The sequence below is a fragment of the Aphelocoma coerulescens genome, chromosome 9 (genome assembly GCF_041296385.1).
Source record: "Aphelocoma coerulescens isolate FSJ_1873_10779 chromosome 9, UR_Acoe_1.0, whole genome shotgun sequence".
Taxonomy (NCBI): Eukaryota; Metazoa; Chordata; class Aves; order Passeriformes; family Corvidae; genus Aphelocoma; species Aphelocoma coerulescens.
Genome location: NC_091023.1, coordinates 2,769,396 through 2,797,287, shown reverse-complemented (window position 1 = coordinate 2,797,287; position 27,892 = coordinate 2,769,396). Strand labels below are relative to the sequence as shown.

The window sequence follows — 27,892 nt, the reverse complement described above, 5'->3', positions numbered from 1 at the left end:
ACCCCAAAACCCTCAAATGCCTCATGGCGGGGCTACCAAAGCCTGGCTGGGTGTGGCAGGTGGGGACACGTGGCCCAGCTGCCCCAGAACTGGGAGCTGGGCTCCTGTTCCACCACTGCTCTGACACGGAGCAGCTTCCTGACAGCCAGCAGCCACACTCGTGGCTCATCCCTTCCCAAGTTTGGCCACTCTTCCACCCCAGATCACAGCTTGGGACAGGAGCCAGTGTGTCTCCCATCAGCGAGGGGTGGTTTTCATTTTCTCCTCGGAGGATTTTTGGGTTCTGCAGGAAGCCTCTGGCAGCTTCAACCAAGTCCCATCCCGGCTATCTGCAGGGATTGCTGGGCAAGGCTTTGTTTTCCATGCATGGTTTCCCTCAGCCCGCTCCCCTATCGCTGTCTTGGGTAAGGGCTGAGATAAGATGCCCAAGCCTCGATCCTCGTTCCAGTGAGGCAATGCCCATGTGCCAGGAACCAGCCCTTCACCCCCATGCCATGGGGAACTTGGATGGGGTGGGCAGGTCACCCTGTTCCCTTTTGGACATTATCTCCCTCTGGAAGGTTGACATCTCCATCCATGTCCTTTGGGAGCCGCTGTGCCCCAGGACAAAGGGCTGGATGGCTCCAGGAGCTGCCCAAAACCAGTGATGGGCTCTGGTGCCTGCTGGGGTGGGAGGGGGGAAAAAAACGTGGGGCTGATGGGATCCATCTGGAAGGAAGTGGAATTATCCCTGTAAACACCTCTTACGCACTCGGAGCCTGCACTGGTGTCATTGTGGCTTTTCAGGACTAAACAAACCCCGTCCTTCCAAATTCCCGGAGGTCACAGCCCCAGATGTTTTAATTCCTGCCTTTGGGACACACATGTTAACCCCCGGGGCTGCACTGGGGTGAGGGGATCCGCTTTTTTTGGGGATGGAGGTTGGGATCTGCTTCCTAGCAACCTCCTGCTCCCTCATGGAAGCAAGCAGCTCCCTGGAAAAGCCTCCCAGCACAGGGAAGGGCCGTGCTGGCCACTCCCTCCTCGCAGGGTGGCCGGTGCTCAGCGCTGCCCTCTCCCCTTCCTGCTCACCTCCCAGGTCAGCTGCAGGAAACGGGAGGAGAGAGCTGGCTGCAGGCCAGGAGCAGGGATACGGGGCAGGCAGGATGAAGGCAGCAGGTACCACCCATCCCACACCTCTGCCCTGCCCCAGAGGGCTGCCCTCTCCCTGGGGACCGCTCCGGAGCTCCTGCAGTGCAGGCAAGCAGCGATGGGGGCTGCTGGCTGGGAATCACAGGAAGGATTCCAGCGAGGAATCATCCCCTCACCTTCCCTTCCCAGCCGGAGGCGCCCACTCCAAACCCACGCGTGCTCAGAGCAGCCTTCTCCTGGCACCAGCCCCTTCCCCCTCCTTCCTCCACTGCTCAGCCCTGGGGCAGAAAGGTTCGACAGAGATAAGGAGGTGAAAAAACAAGATTTTTCTGTGGAAAAACCTATGCTTGCTTGCACTGCGCTTGCAGAGAAGTCTCCCTGGAAAAACGGCTCTTCAGGAACACTTCCACCCACTTCCCAGAGTTGGGAGCAGCCTTTGGTGTGACTGAAGCCATTGGGAGCAAAGCCCTCCTCCCAAGACCCCCATACCAAGGGCTGACACTCCTTGGAGCAGCCCCAAAACGTCACCCTCCAGTCTGGGATGGGGAATGTGGCTCTGGGTGCAGCCAGCCCAGGCTGTGGAGGGACAGAAGACACAGACAAGGCTGCAGGGCACGATGGAAATGTGGATCTGAGCCCTGTACTCCCTCCCATCATCAACCTGCTATGGAATCCTCATCCCATCTGCTCCTTCCCCTCCCCTGGGACGGGAGGGATCCAGCCAAAGGGTGGGAATGCAGCGCTGGTGGAGGTGATGACATCTAAAAGCCAGCCTGTGCTGAGACCCTGAAGGAACACACACAGCTCCTGCAGGTGCTGAAAACCATTTCCCTTCAGGAATAAACCAGGACCCCGTTTCAGCCAGGCCTTCCCAAAGCAGCATGGACATCTGGAAGTGCATTCCGAGGAGGAGTGTTTTCCTAGAAGAATTGAACAACAGGCCTGCATCTGAACCCTCACAATCCTCTCTGTTCCAAGGATTTAGGTTAAAAGAGGCACAGGAAATTTGGGTTTATTTGTTCCAGTTTGGGAATGGCACTGCTTAGAAAGGACTGGAAATTCAAGCTGTGCATTACAGAATTCCCAGTCTGGAGGTTCACGGTCAGGATTACATTTTGGTGCCAGACCAAGATGTGAACACCTAAACCTCGTGGGAAGCATTTCTATGGATAAAGGAGTCCATGTGTGCCATGACTGGCTCCCACCAGCTCTGTGTCACCAGAGAAGGGGACAGAGGATGCCATGGACACCGAGCATCCTCCACACCCCCAGCTCTTGGGGGACAAATATTTCCCCATGATCGTAGAAAAAGCACAGCCTGAGTGGGCCAGAAGCAAAACCAGTGGGAATGTTTGAGCAAGCACTGCTGTTGCTGCTGGGCAAAAGCATGGAAGCCCTGGAAGCTTTGTGTGGAGGTGGGAAAGGCGTAGGGTGCTGGCTCCAAAACACACCCCACAGCAGGGGGGAAAGGGTGGAAGGAAGCAGGGATGCTTGGTTGGAATTTGGGGCTTTTTTCCTGTTTTTCTCCTTGCTGCTGTGCAAGCCGGGGCTCTGCAGCCATTGTTGTGTTCTCCAAAGAGTCCAGCCCCACAATTCAATAAAAACAAACCACAGGAAGGAAAGGGATTAGCAGAGAAAGGAAAAGCAGCAGTGGGAACAAGGACTCAGGCCCAAAATAAACCCACTGGCTGCTGCTGGGGGTGCAGGTAGGAGAGGTTACACCTTCCCCTGCAGGAGAACTTGGAATTTAGGGGTGAAATCCTGGCTTTTTGTGTTTATTGCTACAGGTGAGCAGGGTTGCAAGGAGCTGGAGTAAGAGGAAACAGCCCCACGCACAGGGATATGGGAAGGAATTTCTTTGGAATCTGAGGGTTCCTAGGAACTTGAACTAAGAGGGAGCAGAGGCAGAGTTGCCTGCAGCACCTGGAAAAGACTGGGCATCGTGGGCAGAGGGAGCAGCCTCAGCTGGGATTACCATGTTATCCTTAGGGATCCTGAGGAGCAGCAGAGAGCAAGGGTTTGGCACTGTGGGTTTGTCTCAGCTGCTCCCCAAGCCCCTGCTGTGCTCTGCCAAGGCAAATGTACACAGGATCCAACAGGAAATCTTCCCAGGGCTGCTGCTTCCCCTGCGTCACTCCCACTGGAGCTGCAGGGGTGGGTGGGACTTGCTGGACCGAGGGCAGCACGGACACAGGGGCTGTGCCCACCTTGAGCTGCTTCCAGCTCCCAAGGAAGGAAAACAGGGAATAAACTGAAAACAAAACCACCTTGAAGCTGCATCTGCTGCTTCCCAGCAAACACTTCCCTGTAGGCAAACCAGAGCCCATCCACTTCCCAAATAGGGAATGGGGTAGGGAGAAGCTGCAAGGATCCCACTTTACAATCCCCAAGATCCCTGAAGGAACTGGAAGGAGTGTGGAGCCAGGTGGGGTTGGGCTCTTCTTGCAGGGAAACAAGCGACAGGACAAGAGGAAATGGCCTCGAGTTGCTCCACGGGAGGTTTAGATTGGATCTGACAGAAAATTCCTTCCCTAAAAGGGTGGTCAAGCCCTGGCACAGCTGCCCAGGGCAGCAGTGGAGTCCCCATTCCCAGAGGGGTTTGACAGACATGTGGATGTGGCACCTGGGGATGGGGGGCAGTGGTGGCCTCGGCAGTGCTGGGGGAATGGTTGGACTCGACCTCAGAGGGCTTTTCCAACCTTACTGATTCCACGATTTCTGTTGCTGCCTGGCACAGGGAAGCCCAGGTCTGTCCCAGAAACACATCACCAGGGAGGTTTTGCCATTCCAACTCCAACAAACACTTTATTCCCATCAGCCTCACCCGTCCTCACGGAGGACAGAGCGCAGGAGGGGAGGGAGCTTTTCCAGACTGGTTCCATGTGGGGGCAACGAGGGACAACCAAGGCCATGAGGAGCCATTCCCAAATTCCACCATGACCAAGGAGTCTTTGCTAAGCTGGTGCAACTTCAAATTTCAAACCAAGCGTTGACTTTTGGGACTTGGTAGTTAAGAGAGCCCACAGAGGCCCTGAGAGACTCTTTTCCCAGCCAATTGTGGGGCCTAACACAGCCCAGTGCACTCCCAACAGCATCAATATTCCTGCCCCAAAACCAGACTCTGAACTCAGAGGGGAAGAAAGGGGAGGAAGGGCTGGGATTAAAAATATCACCCCAAAACAACAGGAATTTGGAAGAAATTTACACGAAGGACGTAAAAAGCAGGAGCAGCTATGAAAATAGGTTGAGATGGCCAAGAAAAGTCACATCAAAATATATTTAAAAACCAGAAATTCCAATCTGTGTGGAATTTAAAACTCCTTTTCCCCACCTGTGTTTTCCTGCTCAAGGAATCTCTGTTGTTCCAGGACGTGGAACATGATAGGCAGCACCAGTTATGTCCTGAAAAAGTATTTCCCCAAACTCTGAGCACTTCCATAATTTACAAACCAAAAATGAGCTAAACCTCAACCATCTCCCCCCTCCCTCTTCCCCCTTCTACAGTGGGCAGGAGAAAAGACCGCGAACAAATCTGACTTTGCATTTCCAGGGAAGTCCAAGTTTTCCTCACATCAATATCCCTGCAATCCATTGTAGACCTTCTGCACTGATCCTTGCTTCAACAGCTGCTTGAGACCTGCAAGGGAAGGGAGAATGTCACATGCAGAGCATAGCAAAGATGTCAGGATGACTTTTCCAACACTTCTTCCCCATTCCTGAAATCCCTGAGCATTCCCAGGAACTGGCAGTTCAAGGATGTGTCGGTATCAAGTTCTTACCAAACAGGCTAAAAGGGTGAGTCAGCCCTTAAATCCATAATAGCTCATCTCCTGGGGTCGGCACGACAGGGCAGGGCTGGCAGGTCTCTACTGCTGCTTAAAGGGCAAGTCCACAAGGAGCAGAGGAAGCAGAGTGGCAAGCATGGATGTGTCACTGTTTTTCCAGAGATTAGAGAGGGAGTCCCCTCTGATTAACTCAGCCTGGTCACTCACTGCCCTGGGACCCCTCAGGACACGGCTCAGAGCCCAAAACAGGACCCAAACCAGAGGGAAACTCCCAATACTGTGGGTAACTTTCAAATAAGCTTCACTAAAAGAAGGACATGGAGGGGCTGGAGTGTGTCCAGAGAAGGGAACGGAGCTGGGGAAGGGGCTGGAGCCCCAGGAGTGGCTGAGGGAGCTGGGAAAGGGGCTCAGGCTGGAGCAAAGGAGGCTCAGGGAGGACCTTGTGGCTCTGCACAAGTCCCTGACAGGAGGGGGCAGCCAGGGGGGTCGGGCTCTGCTCACAGGAACAAGGGACAGGATGAGAGGAAATGGCCTCAAGTTGCTCCAGGGGAGGTTTAGATCGACTATCAGTAATGAATCCAACCATTTTACTTGTACAGAAGAAAATTCCAACCTTTCAGGCATGCAAACCCTTCAGGAAATCCTGCTAAAAACCAGTCTGTCTCCCTGCAACCCTTGTCCTGCTTGTCCATCCTTAAACCTTTCTGGCTACACATTCTACTGTCCTTGAAAACCAGTGATGGGATGCACAAGGGTCACAGTAGCTGTGTTAAAATACTGGAAAACAGTCTTGGAAATAGTAACTGGAAGCAGGACGTCTCTCTGCCAGGCAAGAACTTCTCATGCTCCTTTCCTGATGGCCAGAGATTCCTGAACTCTTTTCAGGAACACCAGGACAAAATGAACCCCTGTCCAGGAGCTGCTCATTATTGGGAACAGGTCATTTTCCAAGGCAAATTCACTTCCTCTCCTGCATCCAGAGGAGGCTCCAAGTCACTTCCCAGCCGGTGGGTGAGAGGATGTGGCTCCTGGATGTGTGGTTCTTAGAAAGGAAGGCTGTAGCTGGAGAAAGGTGTGCTCCAGGAACCCTGGAGAAAGCGGGATTAGCACCATCCCACACCTCATTTCCTGGCAGCTCCCACACCTCTGGCAGCTGCCTGAAGGACACCCTCAGTAGTGCACAGGATATTTCAACACATATCCGAGGTTTAATCAGGAATTCCAACCAGGAATCAGAACAATTGGTGCTACTGCACTTCAGGCACCTTTTACTGGAGCCTGAAGTCAATTTTTCCTTTGAAATGCCGCTGCTACCAACAAGAAGTGACAGGTTACAGCACAGAGGGAGAGGCAGCTCTGACCAACAGCAATCAATTCCCAGTGCAGGAAAGAAGGGATATTATTTCTGTGACTCCAAAGCTCAGGCTGGTGCTCTCAAAGCCAGAGTATCTTCTGACAGCCCCAGGAGATGGACATGTGGTCAGGAGATAAGAAATGAGGGCCACTGCCAACAACAAGGAAAAGGGATGTTTTGAATTCTGAAGCCTAGAGTTTTCCATTCAATGTGTACACTGAACTGCTGCCTCACACAGAGATAGACCTATTCCCTCATAAAACTCCTGAAATCACGGATGTTTGGAGACACCCAGCACACAGAAAGGCATCTGACTGCCTACCCAGTCACCTTCCCCTGGGAAATGTAGAATTGCTTTAGGAGGGAGAGGAACACCCAAGGCCCTGTGCCTGGACACACTCATGCCAGTGCCATCATCGTTTTGTTCCCGGATATCCTTAGGGCTGTGTGAGCAATTCTGTCAAAAACATGGAGGCTTCTGTCACTGCTCCTTGCCCAGTGTCCTCTAAACTGCCAAGAGCAACAGCTGGAATAACCTCACACCTGTTTCAGAGCTGCTGTTGCCTGATGGAGCTTCTGAAAGGGAAGCAGAGCAGTGACGTGGTCATTGTGCCCTGCACAATACTTATGGAACAAGGGGGAAAGCCCAGATAAAACCACAGACCAGCATCACTCTAAGCCCAGCCCAGAGGAACAGACCTCTCAGCCCAAAGAGCTGCAGGAAGAGCCACAGCCACCAACTGGACTGCACAAGGCAGCTGGCACAGTGTGGCCAAGGCAGTGGCAAGTGCCAAGGGTGAAATAAAACCCACTCAGGGCTTGGCTTCCCACTACAAACTTGAGGAGTCCAGGAAATCCACTAAAAGAAGTGAATTCAGGCTTCAGAAGAAGCTCTGGGAGAAGCTCTGGGGATGGGGATTTCCTGAAGAGCTGCACTGTACATGCCAGCAATATCTTTGTCCCATGGTAGAGGATGAGGCCCTTGATTCCTACTCTGACACAGAGCAGCTGGAGCTGCTGTGAGGCACAGCAGAGGCTGCTGGAGCAAGGAATTTCCCAGCTAGGAGTACAGGATTTACCCTCCTGGCCATTTCAGGATTCCTACATGGTTGATCAGGTTTCCATCTGAGCACTGAAGATGAGCAGCAGATCTCTCCTAGAGGGTGGAAGGAGCTGTGGGGAGGAACAACCCCTCCTCCTGACGCAGCGTGACATTCCTTACCCTCGGCAGCAGAGGGATTTCCACAAGCCTTGCCTCCAAGAAAGTAGCAGCAGAGGCTGGGAAACTCTTTGTGATCCCATTCCAGCCGAGGCAAAGCAGACAGAGGCTAAGCCCAGCAAGGCTGTGGGGTCAGACAGATGGGCAGCTCCAAAACAAGGCACCTGCAAACTTGCCAAGAGCTACATTCCAGCAGCAGCACATCCCAACCTCAGCCACAACCGTGGCAGCCAAGTTTCCTTGCTTCCAAGGGACGTGGGAGTTAATCACAGGCCATCAGCCAACTGTGTTATGTTGGACAAGGGGCATGGGGACAGCACAGCCCCTCCTGACTGCTCCAGCCCCTGGATGAGCTGTGCCAGGTTCAGGTGGGCTCTGGACACGCACCTTCCCGCTGCTCGGGCGTCAGCTGCTCCTTGGGGAACTCCACGTCGAAGGTGATTATTAGGGAGCCTTTGATGTTATTGTTATCAAAGTTTGGAAGACCTTCTCCCTTCTTCCACAGTTTGGCACCGGGTTTTGTGGTTTTATCCCGGGCAATGTGAACCTGGGGAGAAAAGGAATTTGAGAACGTTATTAGTGTTACAGGATCAGGATGCCAGGATCGTTGGGGTTGGGAAAGATTTCCAAGATCATTGAGTCCAAGCCATGACTGATCCCCACCTTATCAACCACAACAGAGCACTGAGGGCCACATCCAGATGTTCCTTGGACACCTCCAAGGATAGGGACTCCACCACCTCCCTGGACAGTCCATGTTCTGTGTGTGCACCCCAGCACTCCAACACTCTTTCCAACCCATTGGAATGCTCAACCTGGCATTGATTCCTTGCCAAAACCAGCGATATCCCATGGCTCCAGGCAGTTTTAGTGGACATGTGCCAGGACTAACACCACCCACTGCTGGGACAGCCTGGAAGTGAGACACACACTGTGCAACCTCTGTAGAGAGCCCATTTTGGCTCCTTGGGAATTGGCCTGGAATGCTCCAGCAGAGGGAATTCTGTAGATAAGCAGAGCCTGAGCAAGCCAAGCCTCAGCACAGAGCTGCAGGTGAATTTGGGATACACACAACACCCTGGGCCTCACCTTGTGCCCATCCAGGTGGGCAATATCCATCTCAAAGCCTGTCAGTGCCTCGACCAGCGAGATTGTCACGTTTGTGTACAAGTCGTCTCCTCTCCTTTCAAACACTGGGTGCCTGGGGAAAGAAGAGCCATTGAACTTTTCTCCTTCCCCAGAGGGGAAACAGGTCCTCGAGCTTCTTTCCTTCTGTTTGGGAGTTCAGAGAAATCATAAATAGGAAGGGAAGTGAGGAATGAATCCAATTTAGCCTCATTTTCCTGTGTAAGATATGCACTGACAAATGCCTTTTCTATTTCTAGGGCACTGAGTGGTGAGGTGTGGCAAGAAGCCCTGACTCACACAGCAATCTTTTTAGTAGTGCATTTCCTTACAACAGGGAGACTGTGTGCTAGGAAAAAGGGGATATTTCATCTGAATCACACATGGTGAATTCAAGCCAAAAAAATTAAGATACTTTGATAACTCCACTTTTAACAGCATCAAATCCAGCTCCTCCAGCACCATGAGGGTTGAGCATCCTGCACAGCCCTGAGTGCCAGGCCTGCACCTGCCCTGCTGAAGGGCAAGCTTCACCTAGCCAAGCAAGAGCCTAACTAGGCCAGAGACTTACTTAAGGACTTTTATTCGGAAGCGCAAATCTCCTGGCTCCCCATCCACGTGGGGCTCACCTGTGGGGGAGAAAGGAAAGCTTCATTTAAAGGAAACAGTTAGGAACAAGTGGAGGGACAAGCAGGCTATGACAGACTTGCAGCTCACAAGCCAAAGGGAAAAGCAACTAAGTGATCTTTGGATGACCGAAATTCTGCTTAAAGAACTTAGGACTTTCTAAGTGTTGCCTCAGCAAGGTCACACCTCTGCTGTTCTGGAAGAGCTGTCTGCATGTTAATGATGTCCTTTAGTCACTGAAGGGCTTCATCTCCTTGGGCAGAGGGCATCATTCACATGCTCAAGCCTGGAACAAATGCTCCTGGCTCAAGCGTTATGCAAAACCATCAGATTTCGAGCTGGTTTTGTGCACGTCCCCACTCCCAGCTAAGGGAGTGGAACTGTGTTATCCCGACTCAGGAACACACTCCTGGATTTCAGCACGTGCAGAGGACACAGCACTTCCAACCACACGGGGGCCTTGGGCACTGCCAGTGCCAGAGAACCACGGAAGAGGAGCAGCTCACAGCTGAGCACACACTCACCTTCCCCGATGAAGGGATACTCCATGCCATCCCTCACCCCTGGCTCTATCTCCACCTCCAGCGTCCTCTCCTCATTCACCAGCCTGAAAATGGGAAGAGCAACCCAGCACTCAGTTTTCAACTTTATTTATTTATTTACTCCAACTTCACCTCAACTTTTCATTGGTGTTACCGGGGTGAGCAGAACACCCCCGCGAGCTCACACCTGTGCTCACACCTGTGCTCACATCTAAACCTAGAGGGTCAGAGCTGCCTTTTGGGTGAGCTGAGACTCAGGGAGTAGAGAAGGTGAAGTTAAAAGCTCCCAAATGCACTGTCAGCATCAGGGTGTGTGACTACAGCATGGCATTCCACATCCAGCTGCTCCCAGCTGTGCGCTTCCCGTTCAGATTTAGCTGGGGAACTTCCACTGCAGTGTGACTGTGCAAGGAATAAAAGGCTGGCAGAGGAAATTGGGGAGCTCTACACCCAACAGAGGTGGCCGTCTCTGCTGGAAGAATAAAGAGTGGCTCCCTGGAAATGAGAAGCCGGGGTTAAGCCTTCCCGAAGTCCCCAGTTCTCCCTGGAATACAGGCGCGTTCCCCCACCTAGAGGTGGGTTTTGGAATAAACATGCCTGTATCACTACATAAAATCACGGGATTTATGGTTCTGTGGAGCAGGAAAAGAGCACCAAACTCACTTGACGTTGGGACATTCGTCACAAACAACTTCCTGAGTCATCTGGAAGCGCCCAGGCCCCAGCTGGGTGGTTCTCATCTCCTGCCTGCAGTTGCATTTCCGTTTGCCAGGTGCCTGTCTTGCCACTGGCTTGTTCCTGACAACCTGCAGGGAAGAGGGAGAGGCTGATGCCAGCGTTCCTGGGTCTCCACAAGGGTCTGAATTCCTCTGAGCAGAGAATGGTTTGGGTTGGAAGGGACCTTCAAGATCATCTAATTCCAGCCCCATGCCACAGGCAGGGACACGTTGTTGTGTGGTGCTGCCACAGTAGCTCCAAATGTGGCCTCAGCAAAACACCGACAAGTTTTCACCTTGTGATCACACATTAAACACCAGGAAAGCTCTCTCTGACACCACCATTTGCCATTCTCTTTCCTTTTCCACACTTTTCCACACAGGAAAGGTAACACTAGGATGGAACACCCCATGCTTTGGTCATGACTTGTCCCACACAAGGGGGAAATTATCTGGATTTCCCCCAACAGCTACAACACAAAACCAGGCAGTGGAAAGCCAACGTGCAGACAGGAGGAACTGTCAGCACCAGAGACGGAGCTTGCTTAAAAGAAGATAATAATTTTCCACATACTCTTCTCAGTTATATCATCTGGAAACCTGCAGTGACACATGTGGCCATAGGAGACTGAAAAATCCTCAGTGTGGGTTTTGCAAGAATTGCAAAGTGAATTTGAAGCTTATGAAGAGCCCCTCGAATATCCCTAAATTCTACAGAGGGACAATTTCCACCTCTTCCAAGTGGGCTGCTGCACTAATCAAGCTGAGCTGGTGACTGACAGCCAATAAATCAGTGTTATCACACTTTATGGAGACACTGCCAGATGCAAAAAGTGAATAAATGCGTGGTTTCTTCAGTAAACAACAGGAAACAGCACCACAACATCCTGCACTGCCAGACACAGAAAAAGAGCACTTATTTCAGCTCCATTTTTGGGGAGAAGACCTTCTGAGCTTTGGTCAGGCACCTCAAACCTGGGAACACTTGGAAACACCGAGATAAGTGAACTTACTTCTACAAAGTTTCCTGAATACACCTCCTCCAGGGTGACCTCCAGGTCCACGATGATGTCACTTCCTCGGGGAATATTCCTGTCTTGCTGGCGAGGGTTTCCTCCAAACATGAAGCCAAAGTCCCCAAAGAAGCTGGAGTTAAGCACATTGATTAGGTCAGGAAGGAATTCTGGGCAAATGCTTCTACTCCACTAAAGAACAGCCTCCTCAGAGTCCTGGAGCTCCAAAGTAAACCCAGGAACCTCATTTTGCTCCTGCAGAACACAACTAAAGCCCTCAAACAAAGTAGCCACTTTGGAAGAGTTTTCTGCACTAAGGAAAGTGAGATTTGGAGCAGAACACTCGAAATCTGACCTCTCCACACTGCACTGCTGCTCAGCTGCCACCACCACAAGGTGTAAACTCTGAGTAGCACTGCAAGTCACTGCTAGCAAGTTGGTTATCAGTAGTTTGAGGACAATAAGGATGAGGAAAACGCTCTAGGAATCCTGCATATTGTCCCTCAGAACAGAGCAGCAGTGCAAGTCCTCACCCAGCATTACAGGAGCTGAGCAACTTCTGGAATTATTTATCCAGAGGGGCAGAAAATCAGGTTCTGTCCAAGCAATGTGCAAGTGCCTTTGGTTTTTAGTGCTCCAAATTCTACAGGTGCTGTGCAAGTTAACACAGAAGGAAAAGTGTCCCCAAAGTGACGTGTGACAACAGGTTAAAGCCCAGTCACACACAGCTAACCTGAGAAAGTTTCCACATGTTTGAAGCAGGTGTTGCACCTGAAAAATCACCCACAGTGCCCAGAGGTGCCCACGTGGGAAGTCTCCACTGGTTCCTGCTTGCAGCAAGGAGTGGTGCACACCAAAACTGGAAACTGCATGTGGAATACCCACTGGAAATGTATTCCTTCAAATTCTCAACTCGCACATCAGCGACTCTGGGCCAGGTAAAAACTCTGTCAAAGGGGTGCTTGAGCATCACAGAATCAGAGCAGCAGCTGTAGGACAGCCCAGAGGGGTTAAACCTCCTTACTGGGAGAAGATGTCTCCGTGGGAGCTCTGATGCCCATCCTTCAGGCCCTCTTCTCCGTAGGCATCGTACTGCTTCCTCTTCTCCTCATCTGACAGCACCTGGAAAAGGCAGGGATGTAGGAAAGGCTTTCACCTGGAGCTGAGGGGAGGTGTTGGACAAGGCTCTGAAGGCCCCCAGCACTTCTCACTGGGGACACTACAGGAGCCCTGCTCGCTGTGCTGTCTAGAAAAGTGAAGCTTGTAATAAGCACATTTCATTCATTAAAAAAATTAGGAACAACACAGAAAACGTAAACATTGAGTTTATCTTAAAAAAGAAACAGAAGGAATAACTCAAATCCTACAAAGCAGGACATGCTGGAACAAATAATCACATACCACCACCCCTGTGTCTCAGCCACGACTACTGAGACTGTAAAGCATCAATTCTATTTCCTGAGTTTTGATCTTTGCTCTTTCCTGCCTCAGGGATGCAGAAGTCTCTGGTCACATTTAGTTTCCCTTGCCCACCCTCTCCCATTGATCATATTTGGAAAGGCCAGAGTTTCCAGGTTGGCTTTCAGAAGGCTGGACAGGAGTGGGAACAGGTGGAGATGTGACTCAACAGGTGGAAAAGCAGCTAAAAGATGAAAACAAGCCTGAATTTGGGGTGTTTGGAGAAGCTGTGGCTGCCCCATCCCTGGAAGTGTCCAAGGCAAGGCTGGATGGGGCTTGGATCCCCCTGGGATAGTGGAAGGTGTCCCTGCCCAAGGCAGGGGACTGGATGAGCTTTAAGGTCCCTCCCAGCTCAGACCATCCTGAGGTTCTGTGGAATTATAACCACTGATAAATGCCAGCAACAGGGAAAAAATCAGTGCTGACTTCACTACTTTCACCCAGAAGCTAAGGGTTCAGCTCTCCCTTTGCCACCTGAGATTCCCATGGAAACTCCTCCCAAATCCATCCTTGTAGAAGAGTCTCAGCTCCCTCCCCTGGGATCAATCTCTTTCCTAATTGAAACAGCTGAATTCAGACCACGCTGCTCAGGGCTGGCATCACAGAGCCCATGAAAATGAAGAGACTGAGCAGGTTCATTAACCTACTTCCCCCTCAATTTTTTGGAGAAAGCTTTGCCATAATCAGCTATCCAGACCCTGAGCAGCAGTGCTGTTAATAGAGGCTTTATGGCGAGGAAAATTCTGGTTTAGGTTATAAGGGACACCCAATTCTGGCTCCATTTTGCCCAAAACAACCAAATCAACTGACTGTACCCACAGCTAATTCAGCAGAAGGATTCCCAAGCTGTCCTGGCTAAACACAGGGCATCAAAAACTTCCTCCAACCCCCCCACATCAATATTGGATTTCTGGTTTGATTTTACAACCATTTTTTCACCCAGCTTTTAAACAGAAAGAATAATCTCAACTGCTAGCAAAGATTTAAATCAACTGGAACTCGAGGAAGAGGCAGAGAAATCCTTTCCCAGCATGAAGTGCCAACAAGATGCCAGCTCACAGAAGCAGCACCATGCTCCATGCATCAATCCTGAGGTGCTGCAAATGACAGGGAATTATTTTTATCCACAAAAAATTTCTTTACATTCGTTTTCCCTGTAATAATTAAGCCAGTTTATTTAAGTCGGACCTAAAAAAGGGTCCCAGCTCTGAGACACAACTGAAGTGAACAGTTTTCTTTCTCTACACAGAGAAATAAACTCCAGCTGGTTCTCTCACTTCCTCATTTGAGCAATATTTGCATACCTGAGGAGCACCAGGGATGGAAGCAGGAGCCAGGCTACAAACCCTTTCCCCTGCAGCTGGATTCTTCCCAAAGGACCCCAACCTCCCCTGCAAAGAGCAAGTCACCGCTAGGAAGTTTTGCTAATGGAATTTTTCAGCACCTCAGGGTCTCTCTGCTGCATAGGGGAGAGCAGGAGCAGATGGAGTCCAACAGTGACAGAAGGAGGACAGGAAACATGGAGGAAACAGCCTGCATTCCATCACTGCATTACATACAGCCAAGGAAAGCAGGCTTTGGCTTCAAACCTTTGGGCAAGACAATAATCTAGATTTGATTTATTTAATGCACCCCGCTATTAGTGTGAGGCATCATTTGCATGCCACAACATTATCATGGAATAACAGGAATCCTCCTGTGACCCACAATTACTTTCCTCACTTAATATCCTCTAAGCCCAAGGCCAGCACCTTCCACTTCCCATCAGCTCAATCCCAGCCAGGCCCTATGCACACTTGGAGCTGCTGCACCTGCACTTGGCCCTTGAGGAACTGCTAATAAATTCCAAACAACTTTAAGCCGGTGCCTTGGCTTCCTCCTGGCTGAGAGAGCCGAGGTTTGCATTGTCCTCTGGCAGGAGGAGCTCTCCAAGCAACCTGGTATCCTCTCTGTCTTTGTTTTTCCTCTGGGAGAGTGTCTGGAACTGGATGGACCAACAGGGGCAGGATGGAGTTTGGTGTAGTAATAGGGGGAGGATGGAGATTGATGAGAAGAAGAAGGAACAAAGGGAATTTGATGTGGAAGGTGTCCCTGCCCACGGCAAGGGGATGGAATGTGATCATCTTTAAGTCCCTTCCAACCTAAACCATCCTGGGATTCTGTGATAATAAAAGGTGTAGGATAGAATTCAATATATTAACAGGGGGAAGACGGAATTTGACATGGTAACAGGGGAAGGCTGGATTCCAGCTGCACCTTATGGAAGAGCCTCCACATTCCCTACAAACCTCCTTTCCCCATCCCCTGAACGCTACAGGATGAATCCTCACGAGTCTCAATGGCCAAGCTCCAGCCGGTTTTACCACGAGCCCCATCCACCCTTCCCAGCCCGGGCAGGACATTCCCGGCCTCACCTCGTAGGCAGCGCCCAGGTCCTGGAACTTCTCCTGCGCCCGGGGGTCGTCGGGGTTCCTGTCGGGATGGAGCTGCAGCGCCAGTTTGCGATAGGCCTTCTTGATGTCCTTGATGGAAGCGCCGCGGGACACTCCCAGGATCTTGTAGAAGTCTCTCCTGCCGCGGGGGGAGAGAGAAGGTGAGGGAAGGGAGAGCGGAACGGGGAGAGGGTGAAGGAGAGCGGGGACGGGAGAGAAGGGGAGGGAGAGGGGAATGGGAAGGTGAGGGCAATGGGAGGGAGACGGGAAGGGAAAGGGGCGAAGGGAAAGAGGAGAGAGGAAAGCGATGAGGGGAAGGGAGCGGGGTCCCCTCAGCGCCGCGGCCACCGACCCTGAGTAGGGGGAAGGCCCGGTGCTGAGGCGGAACCCCCCGGGCCCGCGGGCGCGGCCCGGTGCACTCACCCCGCGGCGGCCTCCCCGCAGAGGCAGAGCAGGAGGAGGCAGAGGCGGCCGATCCAGGCGGGGGCCATGGCGGGCCCGGCCCTGCCGGCTGAGGGAGAGCGGCGGGAGCGGCGCGTCCGGGCGGCTCCGCAGCGCCCCGGCGGCCGCCGCCAGCCAATGGGAGCGCGGGGTGTTCCCCGCCAGCCAATGGGAGCGCGCCGCCGCGCGCCGCCAGCCAATGGGCTGCTCACACTTCACCGCCGCCGGCCAATCGCCTGCCGGAGCGTCGCCGCCGTGAGCGCCGGCCGCGCCCCGCCATCCCTGCAGGGTGACTTCCTTCGGAACAGCCAATCAGCGAGCTCATTGCTTATTCCCGCCCCCGCGCTGGTAGCCGCAGCCAATGGGCAGCGGCTCCCGGAGGGAGGGAAGGGCCGTCTCTATGGTGCCCGCGGCGGAAGCCGGAAGTGGCGGCGGCGATGGCGGCGGCGGGGCCGGTGCGGCTGTGGGTGCGCACGGAGCCGTTCCTGGTGGGAGCGCTGCCGGCCCCGCCGCCCGCCCGCCTCACCCCGCACTACCTACGCAAGGCGGCCGCCTACGCCCGCGCGCGGGCGGACCAGGGCTGCTTCCCGCGGCTGCGCTGGCCCTGCTGGCGGCACATCGCCTGCGGGAAGCTGCAGCTGAGCCGCGAGATCGCCTGGCTCTACTTCGAGCTCTTCCGCGGCCTCCTCGGGCCTGCCCCGCCCCTCCGCCTGCGCTGGGCCGAGGCTGAGGCGGCCTGCGCCAGCGCCGAGGAGCTGGAGCGGGAGCGGAGCAAGGCAAGAGCCCTGAGCCGGCCTAAGGCACGGGGAGCCCGGCCCCTGCCTGAAGGGGAGCCCGGCCCAACCTGACTCTTCTCTGTCTCTCCCGTGCTCTCCAGCTCTCCGTGGACACTCTGCAGTTCCTGCTCTTCCTGTACGTCCAGCAGCTGCACAAGGTTTCCCTGCGGAGGTCTCTGCTCGGGGACGAGTGGCCCAGCCCCAGGACCAAGTCTCCCAGCCTGACCGGGAAATCGGCGGGCGGGAATAAGGTACTCGTGCCTGTGGGATTCTCCGCCTGCAGGAGCTTCTTCGCTGTGGGGAGCTGCCTTGAGGGGGCTTGGAAAGGGGCAGGTTTGTTCTTGGGAGGGTTTCACCCGTGGCAAAGTGTGAGCAAGGGTGCGGTTGCCGAATTCCTGTTCCGTAGTAAACGAAGTGAAGTTGGTGTGTTCTCTGCAGCTTATAAAAAGGTTTTCTAAAGTTTTCCGTGAGACTTTCCTGGAGTCCAAAGCCGACTGAAAATTCCCTGAGAGTCTTGGCAAGCCTCCTTTTAGGAAGCAACAGCCTCTTTGCTTTATTAGTCAAGCAGGAAGCTTTCCTCATGCTCATAGTGCCTTTCCCATGGTCCAGTGTGGGGTTTTGGATCCCAGGGTGTCCCCTGCCATCACCCTCTGTTTCTGAGAGGGGAGTTGGTTGTTCAGCTGTAGATCAGCCACGTGGAAACGCTGTTTCCTTTTAAAATACTGCCAGGTAATTAAGAAGGAGGGAGCTGGATGTGTCCCTGTGTGGGAGAATGGATGACACAATTTGCAACCTTCTGTAAGGCCATGCAAACCTCTGGAATTCTGGCACGGAGCAGGATGAGCTGGTGAAATGCAGCTTGGGGCAAGCTGGAATCATGAAAAATAGGAGCTGGATAACTTGATGCTGAGCCATTGAACAAAGGTGGTGAGGAGAAGGTGTAATCACAGCCGTGTGTTCCTTCAGCAAAACTCAGCTTTGTTAAGCTCTGCCAGAATTCCAGTCTCCTGGTTTGTTTTATTTTGGGGGGGCTGGAGCCCTTTAGAATTTGAAATAAGGGTTCTTTCAGAGGGTTTGGTTTATTGGTGCACTCGCTGGGGAGAAATGACCCTCTGCTTCTTATCCTGGAAGGCAGCACTGAATCCTGGCTGCAGGTCTGGCCCAGCCACAGGGATTTTCCAATGGAGCAGCTCCAAGACCTCGAGTGTCAGTTATTGATTTGTTTCCTGCAATCCAGTGCCAGCAGGAGTGGCCTGGATTTGGCTAGGATTGTAGCAGAGCCTGGTGCTGCTCTCTAGAAGGAAATACGTGGTGTTGGAGCTGGAAAGAAATGTTGTATTTTGAGTTTCTGGGGGGAGATGTCTCTCCATCTTCGGAAGAGCAGAGCAGGAATGAACACCGTGTCTGACTGGATTTCCTTCTTTTAGCAGGATTCTAAGCAAGGACTCGTGTATATGATGTCCATGGAGCTTCTCAGCTCCCAGAACTCACCCCCTCTGTGTGTTTTCCAGAACTGGAACGACCAGGAGCACCTTGCCTTTGTGCAGAGTCACCTGTTGGATATGTTGGAGCTGCTGCTGGAGCCGGAGCAGCTCTCGGCCTCTTCCCATTCCAGCTGCAGCAGCCTGGTGTCCTACGAAGCCGTGTGTGCCCTCAGCTTCCTGCTCGAGGGCACCCACAGCAATTCCCGCACGGTCTGGCCCCTCCACGAGCTGGCCCTCAGGCAGCCCTGCCAGGGCCACAATGGGTATTCCAAGGTGGCCCAAGCCTTCTCCTTGCCCAAGCTGGAGAGCTGGCTGCGCTCCTCCCTCACCGCTAATCCCTTGGGAATGACTGTCTGCCTCAAGGCTGGGAAGAAGCTGGCGTGGGCACAGCAAGGTGGGAAAAAGTGCTGGGAAGTTGGTCTTAGAAAGACAGGAATGTGGGGGGGAAACGGGGATGTTGGGGGGGAAGTGGGGATGTGGGGGGAAACGGGGATGGGGAAGGAAATGGGGGTGTCTGGGGGGAATGGGGATGTGGGGAGGGAAATAGGGATGGGAGGGAATGAGGATGTGGGAATGGGGATGTGGAAGGGAAATGGGAATGTGGAAGGAAATGGGGGTGTGGGGGGAATGGGGATGTGGAAGGAAATGGGGGTGGGGGGAAATGGGGATGTGGAGGGGAATGGGGATATGGGGGGGAATGGGGATGTGGAAGGAAATGGGGATGTGGAAGGAAATGGGGATGTGGGGGGAAATGGGGATATGGGAAGGAAATGGGGGTGTGTGGGTGGAAGGGGGATGTGGGGGAGGAATAGGGATGTGGGGGAGGAATGGGGATGTGGGGGAAATGGGGATGTGGGAAGGGAATGGGGATGTGGGGGGAAAATGGGGATGTGGGAAGGAAATGGGGGTGTGGGGGGGAATGGGGATGTGGGGGGAAAATGGGGATGTGGGAAGGAAATGGGGGTGTGGGGGGGAATGGGGATGTGGGGGGAAAATGGGGGTGTGTGGGTGGAAGGGGGATGTGGGGGAGGAATGGGGATGTGGGGGAAATAGGGATGTGGAAGGGAAATGGGGATGTGGGGGAGGAAGGGGGATGTGGGGGAGGAATGGGGATGTGGGGGAAATGGGGATGTGGAAGGGAAATGGGGGTGGAGGGGAAATGGGGATGTGGAAGGAAATGGGGATGTGGGAAGGAATGGGGATTGGGGGGAAATGGGGATGTGGGGAGGAATGGGGATTGGGGGGGAATGGGGATGTGGGGAGGAATGGGGATTGGGGGGAAATGGGGATGTGGGGAGGAATGGGGATTGGGGGGGAATGGGGATGTGGGAAGGGAATGGGGATGTGGGGAGGAATGTGGGGAGGAATGTGGGGGGAGATGAGGGTGTGGGAGGGAATGGGGATCTGGGGGTGAAATGGGGATGTAGGGGGGAATGGGGATGTGGGGAGGAATGGGGGTGTGGGGGGGAAATGGAGGTGTGGGGGGGAAATGGAGGTGTGGGGGGAATGGGGATGTGGGAAGGAAACGGGGATGTGGGGGGAATGGGGAGGAATGTGGGGGGAATGGGGATGTGGGGGAAAATGGGAGGGATGTGGGGGGGAATGGGAATGTAGGGGGGGGAAATGGGGGTGTGGGGGCGGAATGGGGATGGGGGACATAGGAATACGTGGGCAAAATAGAAATATGTAGAAATACACAGAAATATGGGAAATGGAAGTATGGAAAAATAGAAAGAGAAGTATATGGAAATGTAGAAATACATAGAAAGATACAGAAATAGAAATACAGAAACGCAGAGAAATCAGAAAATAGAAATGCAGAAAGTTAGAACTACAGAAATGAATTTAGAAATACAGAAAAAGAAATACAGGTGAATAGTATAAATAAAATTTAGGAAAAAATACCCAAAACCCAGAAATGGGAACTCGGCTGCTGTTGCTGACCAGGGATCTGTCAGGGGGGACCTGGTTTAGGTTTCCTTGTCTCCAGTCCAGCCCCTCTCCTTCAGGGACGTGGCAGTGGAGCCAAGGCCCTTTCCCCCTTAGGATAAGGAATTTAACTCCATGTTTTGTCTCCCTGGTGAAGGATCCCAAGAGAAGCAGTGGGTTAGGGAGCATGGGGAAGGGCTTAAGGATTGTGTCCTAGAGGGAGCATTTCCCTTTTAAAACCCACAATTCTTGCTTAAAACTTGCCCTGAGGATCTTCCTGCTGAGTCTTGTGTTCAGGAACAGGCTTGTGGAACTGGAAGTTCCTTGCTCGGGACTGGCTGGAGCTTGTGGGAGGCTTTGGCTGCTCCTAAGTAATCCTGAAGTGGTTTTGATCCTTCAGTGTCTCAGAGTTTCTGAAACTTCTGTGCCTCATGCTGTTGACCTGCCCAGGAGGCATTGGGGGTGATGTAACTGGTGTGACAAGTACCATCCTTGAACTTTGGGACTGATTATTTTCCCGGGGGATTGCTGGACCCTGAACTTTTGTGGGCTTTGTTTTGCAGTGGAAGGAACAACGAGGAGAGCCAAGATTGCCTGCAGTGCCCGGGTGGTGCCCGAGGTGTCCCCCATGGTGATCATGAGCCAGGTGTACAGGCAGACCCTGGCCAAGAGCTCGGACACTCTGGTGGGGGCTCACGTCAGGATCCATCGCTGCAACGAGTCCTTCATTTACCTCCTGTCCCCTCTGCGGTGAGTTTGGGCTCTCCTGGGACACAGCTGGGCTCCCAACTGACCATGAGCGTGTCCTGGGGGCCAGGAGGCCAATGGGATCCTGGGGGGCGTTAGGAGGAGCGTTCTCAGTAGGTCAGGGAGTGATCCTGCCCCTCTGTTCAGCCCTGTGAGGCACATCTGGGGGGCTGTGTCCAGCTCTGGGCTCCTCAGGAGACAAGGAGCTCCTGAGAGGCTCCAGTGGAGGGTATGGAGATGAGGAAGGGACTGGAGCATCTCCCTGGCAAGGAAAGGCTGAGGGAGCTGGGGCTGTTTAGTTTGGAGAAGACAAGACTGAGAGGGGATCCCATCAATCCATACAGAGATGTCCAGGGGGTGCCAGAGGGTGGTGCCAGGCTTTGTTCAGAGGTGCCAGCAACAGGATAAGGAGCAATGGCCATAAACTAAAACACAACAAGCTTCACCTCAGTATGAGGAAGAACTTCTTTCCCTGGAGGGTGGCAGAACACTGCAACAGCTGCTGAGGGAGGACGTGGAGTGTCCCTCTCTGGACACATTCCAAACCCACCTGGACATGTTCCTGCATCACCTGCTGTAGGTGACCCTGCCTTGGACTGGATGGAGGTTCCTCCCAACCCTGTTGGTTCTGTGGTTCTTTGGCAGATCTGTGACCATTGAGAAGTGCCGGAATAGCACCTTTGTCCTGGGCCCTGTGGAGACATCAGTCCACGTCCAGAGCTGTGACAACGTCAAGGTCATCGTGGTTTGCCATCGCTTGTCCCTTTCGTCCACCACAGGCTGTACTTTCCACACTCTCACACCCACGCAGCCCCTCATCCTCTCGGGGAACCAGGCAGTCAGCTTTGCCCCTTTCCACACCCATTATCCCATGCTGGAAGACCACATGGCTCAGGTGGGCTTGGCCACTCTGCCAAACTACTGGGACAGCCCCATGCTGGTGTGCAGGGACAGCGGTGACACGAGCGTCTTCCGGCTCCTGCCCCCCTCGGACTTCTACACCTTTGTGATCCCCTTTGAGATGGAAGGAGACACCATGGAGACACCAGGGGGGCTTCCCCAGGAGTACCAGGAGGCGCTGAGGCAGCGGGAGCAGAAGGTCCAGGTGTGGCAGCGCATGGTGAAGGAGGCAGGGCTGAGCAGGTGAGTGACCCCCAGGAAGGGCAGAGCTCGGCCACGTGGACAGAGAGGGTTGTTGGATGGGGTTCTACAGAAATCCTTGAAGGGTGGGTTGGGTTGTGTGAGCCATGTCTTGCAGGCCAGTCCTAGAGCATTAGGAATTAGCTATCCTGGGATTCTGCTTGATAAAGTGGGAAGAGTAATGCTCACAGGCATGGCTCAGAGTTGTAGAATCCCAAAATGCTTTGGGTCGGAAGGGACCTTAAAGCTCATCCTGTTCCACCCCCTGACATGGAACACCTTCCACTATCCCAGGTTGCTCCAAACCCTGTCCAGCCTGGCCGTGGACAGTTCCAGGGATGGGGCAGCCAGAGCTGCTCTGGGCACCCTGTGCCAGGGCCTCACCACCCTCACAGGGAGGAATTTCTTCCCAATATCCCATCTATCCCTGCCCTCTGCCATTGGGAAACTGTTTCCTGTGTCCTGTCGCTCCAGTCCCTTCTCCAAAGTCCCTATCCAGATCTCCTGGAGCCTCTTTAGGCCCTGGAAGGGGCTCTAAGGTCTCCCTGGAGCCTTCTCTTCTCCAGGTGAACCCCCCCCAGCTCTCCCAGCCTGGTTCCAGAGCAGAGGGTCTCCAGGCCCTAGAACACCTCCATGGCCTCCTCTGGATTCTGACAGCTCCACATCCTTGTTGTGCTGGGTATCCCAGAGCTGGAGGCAGCTCTGCAGGTGGGGCCTCACCAAGTGGAGTGAAGGGGGAGAATCCCCTCCCTCGCCCACGCTGCTCTGAAGGAGGTGCTGTCTCATGGTTGCATTTTCCCAGCTTGTGGGATTCCAGGAAAAGCATTCCCAGATACTGCTGAGGGGAGGGATCCACCCTGGCAGTGGATTGGGCCAGGGCTGGGTGTGCACCCTGAGCTGCCTGGGGTCCCTCTTAGCCCAGCCTTCACCCTGGGATTGAAGCTGTGAGTGACCATCCCAGCCCTTGCTGAGGTGAGCTGGGAGTGTGCCCATGGATCACTGCAGCATATCACCTGTGGGCAGTAGCTTTTAAATTCCTCTGGAGCAGATCACGTGGAATCCTCTGCCCAGCTTCCTTGGCAAGCACAGAATGGGGATAAAACCCTTTTTCCAACATCCCTCTGTAAAGACTTGATGAGAACAAGTTTTGTTCCCTAAACCATGCTTAAATTAGGGAGATTTTCTTTCTGTTCTGTGTCAGTTGATGGCTGGCAAGGGGTGTGTGATTGGGTGCTGATAGCAGTGATCTTGGAGTTTATCCTGTGGGAAACATGGAGCAGGAAAGCATTCCTGTCAAGACTTCCCATTGTACCAGGCTGAGGAGTTCTGGCTCATATGATGGCTCCTTGTTTTGGAGGAGCTCCCTGGGCTTCCCTTATTCCTTCCTGGAATCCGGGTGCCTCTGTGCTGAGCAGAGAAAGTGCTGTTTGAAAAAGCACTTTGGGAGAGGGAAAGGATTCCAGGGTGGGATTTTGCTACAGGAGGAGGGTGCCAGAGCAGTCATGACCCAGAAGTGGGGACAGAAAACCTTCCCAACTCCCAGCCCTGAATCTTCAGCAGAGAGGGAAGAGAATTCAGCCCTTGTGCTGGTGTCATCTGTTGTGTCTGTCAGCCTCACCCATGGTGCTTCCTGTTCCAGCTGTTGTTCTCCCAGGGCTGCTGCTTCCCACCACAGTTTTGGGAAGGTGTTTGGCCCGTCAGAACCTCCCTGTGAAAGAAGTGTGAGGAAATAGGGATGATGTGCTTAGATTTGCCATCGTCTGCCGCAGTCACGGGAGGCAAGAGCTCGCTGCTTATTCCATAAAAGGGGGAAAACTCTGGCAAGTTTAGAAGCTTGTTGAAAACAAACTGGGCAGCTGGCAGTGGAAAAAGTCTGTTGTCTCCTGCAGGCAGGGAAACAAGAAGGGAGACAAGTAGGAAGCTTAGAGCAAACAGGATATCAGGCTTGTAGGAAGAAAGAAGCTGCTGTGCTCAAGCGGGGAGGTGAAAGAGAGTGTTAGAAATAAGAAGACATCTTTCAAGAAGTTGAAGTTGTCTGATTGAGGAAAGTGGGGCAGAAAAAGAATGTAAATCCTGCCAGGCTGAAAGTAAAACCCCCGTAAGACAGGACCAAGAAGACAGCTTGAGGAGCAACTTGCAAAAGCATAAAATCCTGTTTATTCATTTTCCGAGCGTATCAGACAGAAAGTCTTTCAGGGTCAGTAGCAGATCAAGGTAGAGGAAAAGCTCTTGGAGAAGATAAATCCACAAGGGAAGAAAGAAGTGGCTGCCTTTGTGTTCACTGGGGAGGAATTTGGGTTAGTTTGTGTCCCAGAACCCTGGGGAATGGCTCAAATGGAAGAGAACATACAGACAGCAGCCTTAACTTAAAAAAAGGATGTGGATACATGGGACAGAACTGAATGGAACGGCCTGGATTGGAAGGGACCTTAAAAACCCAACCAGATCCCACCCCCTGCCATGGGCAGGGACACCTTCCACTAGCCCAGGTTGCTCCAAGCCCTGTCCAACCTGGCCTGGGACACTGCCAGGGATGGGGCAACCTTTGCCAGGGCCTCACCTCCCTCACAGGGAAGAATTTCTTCCCAATATCCCATCTAAACCTGTCCTCTGGCAGTGGGAAGCCATTCCCCCTTGTGCTGTCACTTCAGGCTCTTGGAAATATTCTCTCTCCATCTTTCTTGTAGCTCCTTCAGGCACTGGAAGGCCACAATTAGGTCACCCCAAAGCTTCTCTTCTCCAGGCTGAACAATCCCAGATCTCCCAGCTTTTTCTTAGAGGAGGGGTCCTCCATCCCTCTGATCACCTTCATGATCTCCTCTGGAGCTGGTTTCCTGCTTTTCCCAGTACAGAATGAGGTCAGCACATCAAATTAGGAATGGGTTCAAAGCAAACCCACATAAAATCTCCAGAATACTGAAAAATGTTCATGTTTTATTGGTGTTCAGAAATGAATTGTGTAAACTACTCAACACCTGTGCCACCTTTGGCTTAAGAAATTCCAGATGTGAGCTGATCCCAGAGGGCTGGGATGCTGTTCTGGAGATGCTTTTGGGCATCTGACCAGTGCCAGTTAGCCTGAGCTGAGTGGCCCACCCTGTTATTGCTGGGCTGGCCAAAAACACCCCAAAAGTTCATCATGAGCAACGGGAATGATGTGAGGAGTGTTTATAGGTGCATTTTTTCCCTGATCTCCATCCTCTCGGGTGCTGTCAGAACAGAATTTCGTGTCCTTAGTGCTTGAGCACTGGTTGATAATCTTAGTTTTCTCCCTTTTCACACAGTTTGTCAGCTGTGCTCTGAGGGGGAAGTGGAGGCAGCCCTGGAGCAGGGTGGTTGTGGGATGGGGAATTTTGTATGACTTCTCCAACTCCACCAGGTTCTTCCTTTGGGGTTCATTATCATCACATTCACGTGGTAAAAACCTTCTCTGGCTGCAGGGTTCAGGAACCAAGCCTGGCTCTTCCTGATACATCTGGAGGCTTGTTCGGATAGTGAAGAGGTGGCAGAAGTATAATACTGTAAATAAATGTGATCTTTCCATATTTCCCTGCTGATGTTTCCATTTCAGGGATCAGAGGAAACAGTTCCAGACGTTGGTAGAAAACAAATTCTATGAGTGGCTGGTTCAGACAGGGAACCGGCAGCAGCTGGACAGCCTGGTCCCTCCTGCCATGGGCTCCAAGCAGGCAGCAGGATAACATTCCTGGGCAGGAGAACATTCCTGGGCAGCAGAAGGAAGGGGAGGTGAGTAAAAGGCCTCCTTCTCTTGCTTCTTCTCTCTCCTCAAGAGCTGTCCCATGGTTGTGTGCACAGCCGAGGCAGAGGGAGGAAAAGTAGGAGTCTGTTGAGTGAATGTTGTCCCAAGAGCCTGGCATTTGGGTTTAGTTCTTATTTTTCTGTCAAAACCCCTTTTCAGCTGAAATCTGTGTCCTCAGCACTGCCTTGTTGTCAAGTTGGATTTGTTGGAGGCATCTGTAAAGGATAAAAGGTATAAAACTGGTTGGAATAGCTGCTCTTCCAAAGAAACTCTGTGTATTGATGTCTACCCATCTCAGTTTTTGCTAATGAGGATTGAGTGATTCTTTGGGTAGTTCTTTCAGTGAGACTTTGGATAATTCTCTCTCACTCTTCCCAAGCAGAAGTGGTTTAGGAGCTGGAGACCTGCCCTTCTCGTGCTCTTCTGCCATGGCATGTTTCAAACCATTAAAAAGTTGTTTTATTTTTGATTTAGCCTTTGAATTCCTTTTTCTTTGCTGGTGTTAGAAGTAAAATTGACTCCTTTTATTCTATTCCAGAGCTCTGGGAACAGGCAGTGACCCACTCAGCCCAGTTCTCATTAAGACTTTGTGGCCATCCCACCTGCACCCACTGGATCCGACACTCGGCTGCCTTGGGATTCCCCCACATTCCTGCCTTCCCAGGAGTGTGCTGTAGCCATCCTGTTGGTGACTGAGAAGTGCTTGCCACTGGAAGAAGATGAAGTGTGCCTTGTTGCAGAGCTGTCACCACAGTTGGTGTCCATGGTGAGCAGGGATCCAGCACGCCAGCTTTCCTGGGACAAAGCTGGCTGCAGGCCCTGGGCATCACCTGCATCCTCATGGTACAAGCCAGCTGTACTGTTTTTATAAATGTGAAAAAGAAATGTTTAAATTTTTTATGAATGAAATCCAACAGGTTTTTTTTAATATGAATGTAGCACTTTTGTGAAGATGAATTTTTGTATATGGTTGCACTGTTTTGACCAATGTCAATAAACCAGAGTTGTTGGATAAACCTGCCATGTGTCCTAGGGAAGGGGTTTTACCTGTACAGCTGGTCTCAGAGGGACACAGCATCTTTTATCTTAATGAATGTGAACCTGTCAGAGGGAGAAAGTGCTAATTTTTGATGAAAGTGGGGCAAAAAAAGAATGTAAGTCCTGCCAGGCTGGAAGTCAAACTCCTGTAAGCTTCAGCCATGCAGCTGAAGGCTTTGAAGGCTGTCCTGGCACAAGGTTTTGGTACAAGCCCTATTCCTATCTCATAATTTTCATAAAGATTACCAGCTTGAATAAGCACCATTCTCATGTGCTGGTGGGCTGTGTTTTGGAGAGATGTGCTCATAGCTGAGCACCTAAATAAGCTTGGAAAATAGGCAAAGGCATTGCATGGATGAGTGGAGGCAGCAGCTGGTGGTGCCTTGGGAAGAGCTATCCAAGCTGAGAGCGAGGGGAAGGCACAGTGCTCTGGAGTGCACAGCCTCAGAATTCCTCTGAAGGTCTCCCTTGGCTCCTGGGCAGGCAGGTGAGGTGAGTTTCTTATATTTATCCTATTGATGTAAGATGAGTTTATTCTATTTAACCAACCTCTAAGGAGGGATGTGCGAAGTGACCACAGCTTTGAGCTGTGAGCCTGCTGACAGAACCCAGCTCGTGCTTGAGCTCTGATCTTCAGCAATTAAAAACTCAATCAGTCCAAGTGGCCTCAGTGAGAGCAACAGCTCTGGGTGATTCAAGGCTCCTAAAATGGGAAGAGGAGTAGCTGCTGAGCGTGTGTGCCCCGGGCTCTCCCATCTGCCTGCATTTACAGAGCTGCTGTTGCGAGAGTGCTTGTCCTGACAGATTTGAAAGAGGGGCTGCGTGTTTCGGGCGCTGCTGTGCCAAATTCGTGTCCCTTTGTCTCGCTAAGCCTTTGGGCTGGGGCACTGAATAGCTGCAGAGGTGGTTTTTCATAATGCACTGGCGGGGGGGGGTGGCTGTGGATGCCAGCGATCCTCGGCCTCCCCGCTCCGAGGGCCGCAGTGCGGCCAAAGGGAAAACTCCTCTGCTCCAACCTCAGGTGCTGGGCTGCGAGTTTGGAGTTGAATTTGGGACACTTGCAAAGACTATCAGAAATCTGGGAATTGCTTGATGTGTGAAATCATTCGCTTTGTGGGGGGTGGGGAGGTGGCCACGCATCCTTCTTTCCCTCTGTGTCAGGAGGTGTTTGGAGC

General features: G+C 52.6%; 2 protein-coding genes across 2 annotated transcripts; one reads left to right on the top strand and one right to left on the bottom strand.

Moving 5' to 3' along the window:
- Positions 1-3,908: 3,908 nt before the first annotated feature.
- DNAJB11 (DnaJ heat shock protein family (Hsp40) member B11) lies at positions 3,909-15,967 on the bottom strand. The gene is made up of 10 exons (XM_069024577.1): positions 15,826-15,967; positions 15,385-15,541; positions 12,537-12,634; positions 11,513-11,645; positions 10,447-10,589; positions 9,766-9,848; positions 9,186-9,243; positions 8,579-8,690; positions 7,877-8,036; positions 3,909-4,768 (listed from the first exon to the last, which is right to left on the bottom strand). The coding sequence occupies exons 1-10, from the start codon at positions 15,891-15,893 to the stop codon at positions 4,704-4,706; spliced, it is 1,077 nt and encodes a 358-aa protein (XP_068880678.1). The 5' UTR covers positions 15,894-15,967; the 3' UTR covers positions 3,909-4,703.
- A 307-nt stretch (positions 15,968-16,274) lies between these two features.
- TBCCD1 (TBCC domain containing 1) lies at positions 16,275-26,695 on the top strand. Its single transcript, XM_069024477.1, has 7 exons — positions 16,275-16,619; positions 16,721-16,870; positions 18,131-18,497; positions 20,596-20,782; positions 21,425-21,922; positions 25,491-25,666; positions 26,218-26,695. The coding sequence occupies exons 1-6, from the start codon at positions 16,281-16,283 to the stop codon at positions 25,618-25,620; spliced, it is 1,671 nt and encodes a 556-aa protein (XP_068880578.1). The 5' UTR covers positions 16,275-16,280; the 3' UTR covers positions 25,621-25,666; positions 26,218-26,695.
- Positions 26,696-27,892: the final 1,197 nt, after the last annotated feature.